Source organism: Salpingoeca rosetta (genome assembly GCF_000188695.1).
Source record: "Salpingoeca rosetta unplaced genomic scaffold supercont1.5, whole genome shotgun sequence".
Taxonomy (NCBI): Eukaryota; class Choanoflagellata; order Craspedida; family Salpingoecidae; genus Salpingoeca; species Salpingoeca rosetta.
Window position 1 is genome coordinate 1,522,282 of NW_004754929.1, and position 7,500 is coordinate 1,529,781.

The 7,500-nt window shown below is 57.9% G+C and overlaps 1 protein-coding gene across 1 annotated transcript in view; it reads left to right on the forward strand.

Moving 5' to 3' along the window:
• Positions 1 to 7,500, forward strand: part of PTSG_11875 (uncharacterized protein) — a gene marked incomplete at its 5' end in the record, with an annotated part of 10,476 nt that overhangs the window by 2,248 nt on the left and 728 nt on the right. The window contains 10 exons of the mRNA XM_004996836.1: positions 212 to 597; positions 814 to 1,118; positions 1,394 to 1,472; positions 1,769 to 1,894; positions 2,184 to 3,079; positions 3,568 to 3,687; positions 3,889 to 4,267; positions 4,565 to 6,617; positions 6,843 to 6,954; positions 7,252 to 7,500. The exon at positions 7,252 to 7,500 is cut by the window's right edge and continues 728 nt beyond it. Coding sequence (XP_004996893.1) covers positions 212 to 597; positions 814 to 1,118; positions 1,394 to 1,472; positions 1,769 to 1,894; positions 2,184 to 3,079; positions 3,568 to 3,687; positions 3,889 to 4,267; positions 4,565 to 6,617; positions 6,843 to 6,954; positions 7,252 to 7,500 — 4,705 coding nt within the window. The remainder of the gene's footprint in view (positions 1 to 211; positions 598 to 813; positions 1,119 to 1,393; positions 1,473 to 1,768; positions 1,895 to 2,183; positions 3,080 to 3,567; positions 3,688 to 3,888; positions 4,268 to 4,564; positions 6,618 to 6,842; positions 6,955 to 7,251) is intronic.

Genomic DNA, 7,500 nt, shown 5'->3' on the forward strand with positions numbered 1-7,500 from the left:
GTGTGCCTCGGAATCGTGCATGCAAGCAAGCATGCATGCTTGCATGTTCTGTGTGTGTGTGTGTGTGCGTGTGTGTGTGTGTGCTGCTGGATGTGAAGTGATTCCACACGCTCACCCACGCTCACCCACGCTTATCCATGCATCCTCTGCTTGCACACACGCACACAACACACCACAACAAAACACCGCACCACAATACCACAACACGCAGGCCTGGCGGCGGACGGCGAGTTTGCTGGCGTGGAGTTCCGGGCAGCGCAAACAGACGCGAACATCATTGTTGGTCTTGGCGCGCAGGACCCGAGCCCGCGGTTCTCAGACGTCGACTTTGGCGTCTTCCTCACCACCTCCCGTCAGTACTTTGTGTACGAGGGCGGCAAGCTGCAGTTTGCGGCGGGAAGTTACGCCTTCAACAGCTCTGTTCAGATCCGCGTCAACCGCAACGGTGCTGTGGAGTACCTGCTGGATGGCGGCGTTGTGTACACGTCAGCGTCAGCGCCACAGTATCCGCTGTTTGTCGATCTCTCCATCTTCTCGGAGAACGCAGCCGTCACCCACTTCCGCTTCGTCACAAAACAGGAGGCATACTGCGACCAGGTGTGTGCGTGTGCGCGTGTGCTTGCGCGTGTGTGCGTGTGCGTGCGTGCATGCGTGTGTGTGCGTGTGCGTGTGCGTGTGTGCGTGTGCGTGTGTGTGTGTGCGTATTTTCGTGTGGACGCGTGGAACACTTGCTTCTTTCGTCCCCCCCCTAAACCCACAATCGCGTTACCCACTCACGCATGCCCACCCAACACCACGCATCACCGTGTTCAGGTCCCGTGTGAGCCCGCGGTTGGCTGCTACCAGGCCGAGGAGTGTGTGTTGGGTGACTGCCTCCCAGCACAGCCGCAGCCATCAGGCACATCGTGTAACGACAACGACATCACAACACGCGATGACGTGTGTGACGGCAACGGCTCATGTTCTGGCGTGGACAAGTGCCTTGATGTTGTGTGCGAGCAGCCCGAGAACGAGTGCCTGTACGCGCCGCCGTGTGAATTGGGCGAATGCCCACCGCTCGTGAGTGTTGAGGACGGTCTTCCTTGCGATGACGGAAACAACAGCACCACCAACGACAGGTGCGCTTGACGATTGTGCGCACATTGCATATGAACATTCCCTGTGCTTGCTTGCTTGCTTGGTTTTGCGCGCATCTGTGCGTGTGTGTGTGCGTGTGTGTGTGTGTGTGTGTGTGTGTGTGTGTGTGTGTGTGTGTGTGTGTGTGTGTGTGCTTCGCTTGATCCACTTCTTCTCCTGTCCTTGTCGCCACCACCATCATCGTCATCACGCTCGTATTCGCATTTGCATTCGCATTCGCATTCACATCACGTTCCTTCCTCTTTCCTTCCTGCAGATGCGTGAGCGGCGCCTGTATCGCCGAGCTCGCTGCCCCAAGCGACTGCCTTGAGGGCGTGACGTGCTCAAACGGCGAGGTGCGCAGCGTTTTGTGTTTCGCATGGAGGGTTCACAACTTTCCTCACGCCCTGCACTTGCTTGCATACTTGTTGTTTGTGTTGCGTTGATTTTGTGTTTGTTTTGCGATCACGCTCACCATACTTCTTTCCCGCACAACCCAACATTTACCGTGTCCACAACTGACTCACTTTCCCGAAAACAATTCTTGTGTGCGTGCGTGCGTGCGTGCGTGTGTGCGTGTGTGCGTGTGCGTGTGCGTGCGTCTGTGTGTGTGTGTGCGTGTGTGTGTGTGTGTGTGTGTGCGTGCGTGTAGTGCCCTGATCATCCCCCTCGCCGCAACGGAGCCGTGTGCACAGACACGGACGACAACGTGTGCACCCTCGCCCGCTGTCAGACAGGTGTCTGCGTGCAGAACATCCTCGCCAGCAACGGCGCAACGGTGAGAAAGGTGTCACCGTCATGATGCAATGCTTCTCAGAAGTGCGATGCCCGCGAAGTCTTCAAACGCATGCACGCCTTCTGTACTTATCATTCAACCCATTCCTCCGCAACATTATCAACCCAACACAACGCCACAAACAAACACACACGCACACACACACAAACACATACACTCACTCACCCACACACTCACTCACTCACCCACACACACTCGCACACACGTGCACACATGCACACACACACCACACACACACACACACACACACACACACACACACAACGTGCAGTGCGACGACGGCAACGTGCGCACGGACTTTGACGCGTGCCAGAACGGGGTGTGTGTTGGTGTTGATCTGTGTGACCGCGATCCCGTGTGCCCGCCACCGCCGGATGCCTGCAGGCAAGAGGGCGTGTGCTTCCGTGGCAACTGCACGTACGAGCTGCAGCCACAGGGAGCGCCCTGTGACGACGGCATGCTTGCAACCGACGAAGATTCGTGCACAGCGGAGGGCGAGTGTGTGGGCATCGACTACTGCGACACAACGGAGTGCCCGCTGTCGGAGTGCCGCCTGGATGCGTCGTGTTTCCGCGGCGAATGCATGTACACGAACCGCGCAGACGGAGTTGCGTGCACGGACACGGATGATAACGTGTGCACGGCAGCGCAGTGCCTTGACGGCGAGTGCATTCAGGACAACTTGCTCAGCAACATTGCGTGCGACGACAACAACACGCGCACGGACTTGGACATGTGCACCAATGGCGTGTGTGCTGGCATTGACCTGTGTCTTGGTGTGGAGTGTCCGCCGCCGGATGCGTGCTTCTCCGAGGGCGTGTGCAAGAGCGGGCAGTGCGAATACGAGCCGTTGCCTGCAGGCACGTCCTGCACCGACGACGACCCCAGCACAGACTTTGACACGTGCACGGAAGACGCGCGCTGTGTCGGTATTGACCTGTGCGAGGCGCGCAACGTGACATGTGCACCGCCCCCAGGGGAGTGCTTGCTGCCAACTGTGTGTTACCGCGGCGAGTGCCTTCCGTATCCGCTTGCCGATGACGGCTCTGTGTGCACAGACACGGACGAGAACCAGTGCACTACGGCGCGCTGCTTTGGCGGAAGCTGCTGGCAGAACGTCACTCGTCCTGACAACACCCCCTGTGATGATCTCTCGGAAGACACCAGGTGCGTGTGTGTATGTGTGCGTGTATGTATTGACAGTTTTCGCGTGTTTGCATTCACGTGTGTGTCTTTTTGTTTTTGCGTGCGTCTTCGCCCCATCCACCTGCCTGTATTTCGGTAGAACGCTGATGCTGTTGTGTTGCGTGTGTGTGTGTGTGTGTGTGTGTTGCGCTCTTCTTCTCCTCTTTCTGCAACTTACGTCACTTTGCGCATTCTCGACCTGCAGATATATTTGTGTGTATGTGTGTGTGTGTGTGTGTGTGTGTGTGTGTGTGTGTGTGTGTGTGTGTGTGTGTGTGTGTGTGTGTGTGTGTGTGTGTGTGTGTGTGTGTGTGTGTGTGTGTGTGGGTATGTGTGTGTGTGTGTGTGTGCTGCATGAATATGAATGGCATCGATCAAACTCACGAACCATGGATGATGTTGTCACTCTTACACCATCATGTCTATCCCCATCCCTTCCTCTCTTTCTTCTTCTTCCCCCTCTTCATCAGATTGACGCGGTGGATCCCGCGTGAGACGTCTGGTGTGTGCAAGTGCCGGTCGAGCTCAGGGATTGTGTGGACGGAGACTGATGTCATCAACACGGCCTTCCAATGCGCGCAGATGATCTGGTGAGCAGGCAAAAAAGGGGCATACGGAGTGGCTTGCTTGTGGGTGTATGCCATGTCACCTCATGACACTCATGCATGCACGCATGCAAGCCTATGCATTCTTTCCTCACACACACACACACACACACACACACACACACACACACACACACACACACACACACACACACACACACACACACACACACGGACGACCTGCAGCGCTGGTGGCTTGTTTGAGTTTGTGCAGTGCGAGTTTGGCGGCAGCGTTGTGTCAACGGGCGTCCACAGCGATGGCGCCGTGCGCGTGCCCACACGCTACCAGGAGACCATCTGCGAAGGCAACGGCACGCCCGTGACGCAGCGCCCAACCACGACCACGACCACAACGACCACGACAACGACAACAAGCAGCACCACTGCCGGTACGCGTTCCACGACGCTGAGCACGTTGTCTACCACGACAACTACCAGTACCATGTCCACGACATCAACAACCACAACCGGCACGACCGGTCCCCGCCCACCAACGGGGGTCACGTTTGTCATTGACTGGCGTCTGGGCATTTCATTTGAGGACGCTTCGCTTCGCATCCACAAGGTGGGTCCCACACCGTGCCATGTCTTGGCGCATGTGCGCATGCATGTGAGAGGCAGTGTGTGTGTGTGTGTGTGTGTGTGTGTGTGTGTGTGTGTGTGTGTGTGTGTGTGCGTGCGTGTATTTGCTTTGAACAGAAGCCATTCCGCCTATGCCCCCTTCCCTTGGGATCCGCACACTCCCTCTCCCACACTCCCACTCCCTCACTCCTCCCTCACCCCTCTCACAACACCCCTCACTCACCTCCCTTCTCTCCTCCATGCTTGCCTGCTGCTGCTGCTGCTGCTTACCTGTTGTCAGGGCGATACGGTGACGTGGCAGTGGGATGAAGTGGCGCCCCTGAATGTGCTCAGTGGCTCCTCGCGCATTCCAAACGGCGTGTTTGCGTCTGGCGAGCCCGCCTTTGTCGGCTCCTACTCATTCACGTTCAACGACCCGGGCCGTTTTGAGTACTTCTCGCAGCTGCAGTCGTCGCTTGGCGGCGTGATTATTGTTGTTAATCCCGTGGAGACCACGCCCTCCGATGCCCCCGATTACATCATCACCTGGGATTACGACCCCATTGACGCAAGCATCACCATCGAGCCAGGCGAGATTGTGGAGTGGCGGTGGAACAACGACGAGGTGTTTGATGTGACGAGTGGTGAGCGCGATGACAGCCAGGCCGGTCTGCTCTTCAAGTCACCCTCTGGCTTGCAGGGTTCCTATGCCGTGCGCTTCCTGGAGCCTGGCGTGTACAACTACCACGACTCGTTCCACTCCTTTGTCAACGCAGCCATCACCGTTGTCGCTCCGACAACCACGACAACGCAGCCGCCAACGACCACCACCAGCCAAGGCGGCGTTTCAACGACAACAACGACGACGACGACGACCACCACCACTACCACACCAACCACGACTTCGTCGCCAACTACGACAAGAAGCGCCTCCTCAACGTCCACCACCAGCAGTGCAGGCGGGGTGACAACCGTGACTGTGCCTGTGGAGGGCCGCTTGGATGACGTGGCTGCCAACGCGGGCCTGACACAGTTCCTGAGCGCCATGAACGCAGCCGGGCTCAGCTCTCTCCTCACCACCAACAGAGAGTACACGGTGTTTGCGCCCACAAACCGCGCGTTTGCGTCGCTCATGCCTCGCCTGCTTGATCAGCTGTTTGAGCCGGAGAACCAGATGCAGCTTGCGCGCGTCATGATGCAACATTTTGTTGAAGGAGAGGTGTTTTCCGACGACATGGACAACGGCGACACGCTTGCGTCACTGGCCGAGGAGACGCTGGGGATTGTGCGTGCAGGCAGCGTGATTCTCGTGGACGGTGCGCTGATTGAGCAACCGGATCTCAACGCCACCAACGGTGTGATGCATGTTGTGGACACGGTGCTGCTGCCGCCCTTCAGCACGCAGACAACCACCACGTCCTCAAGCACGACAACGACCACGGGCCCAACAGCATCCACAATGTCATCCACAATCACAGAGACGGAGACCGAGACCGAGACAGAAACTCAGCCCGAGACAACTGAGGCCGAAGTACCAAAGCTGGATCTGCTGGATCCAAACAACACGGATGATGACATTATGGTGCAGCCCGACGACTCCGTTGTCTTCACAGGCGCTGCCGGGTACCGCCTGTCGTCGTTCGATCCTGTCAGCGACGGGTTTACGGTTGGCTTCATTGTGCGCCAGACGCCAGGCACGTCGGGGTACCTGTTTGCCAAGACGGACGGGCAGGGCAACCGCTACTACAGCCTGTACTCGAGCCGGGCCACGCAGTCGCTCACGTTCTTCTACCGCACACCGGGCTCGTCCGCACAGCTGCTGGTCTCGTTTGGGTTTGGTCTCACGGACGGTGAGCTGCGCACTGTGCTGCTGACGGTTGTGGGCAGCACGGTCACGCTGCGCACGCAATCTGGGTACCCGGAGAGCGCACAGCTGGCGGGCCCCATCGACGACTGTGGCTCTCCGTCGCCGTCGTGTGTCTTCAGCATTGGTCAGCGCATTGGGCCAGATGGCCAGGGCACGCTTGAGTTTATCGGCACCATGTATGGGGCGGAGCTGCTGTACACGCCGCTGGAGATTCCGTCCACCACCGCGACCACCACCTCGCCGACAACGCCCCTGACCCCTGGCACGACGACCACGACATCAGCGCCAGAGACTGGCTTCTCCCGCGTGGATCTGTTTGAGCAGGATGTTGTTGCCACGCCCCCGAACACGGTCATCCCCCTCATGGGTGGTGGGTACGAGTTTTCGGGCACTGGCGCGCTGCTGGTGTCATCACAGCCACCGCCCATCTCCGCGACCACGTTTTCCATCGCTGTCCTCGCGCGCCAGAACGAACAGACCAACGGATGTGAGTTGTGCCTGTGGGAGGCGGTTTTGTGAGGAGGTGTGTGTGTGTGTGTGTGTGTGTTTGTGTAAGCGTTTGCATCTCAAGTGCCTGTCCTCCCGTGTGTGCATATGTCTTGTCTGTCATGAATTTGCATAACACACACACATACACTCATGTACACACACACACACACACGCACGCACGCACATGTACACATACGTTCGTGCTGGCGATACTGCGCACTAGATCTTCTTGCCAAGACGGATTTGAGCGGTCTTGGGCGCTTCTATGGGCTCTACTCCAGCAGCACATCTCGCCGCCTCTCATTTTACTTCTCATCTTCTTCCACGGGCACACGGTGGGTCTTTGCGTGCACGCGTGTGTGTATGTGTGTGTATGTGTGTGTATGTGCGTGCGTGTGTGCGTGTGCGTGCGTGCGTGTGTGTGTGTGTGTGTCGACACATGCAAGTGTGCGAGTGTGCGTGTATGTCCACTCGTGCTCGCGCCCACGTCTTGGCTGTACGCGCCCGTACGTTCTCCCATGTTTCTGTGTAAATGCAAGTGCAAGTGTGTTCTCTGTGAGTGCAACCAGCCCACTCACTGCCCACATCGCATCGCACATCACGTTACACAACACGCATCACAACGCGTCCAGGGTGGTGCACTTCCCGATCAACCTTGCTGATGGCGAGTATCACACCATCCTGCTGTCTGTGGACGCGCCGAGTGCGAGGCTGATTGTGGACGGGCGCCTGGTCGGGACGCAGGACCTTGGGGTGGATGCATTGTCCGACTGTTCTCCGGCAGGCATCAACTGCCTGCTGTACATTGGCCAGCGCAGCTCCCCATCTGGAGGCGACTTCCGCTTCTCAGGAACAATCCGCATTGCAGACGTGTACACGGC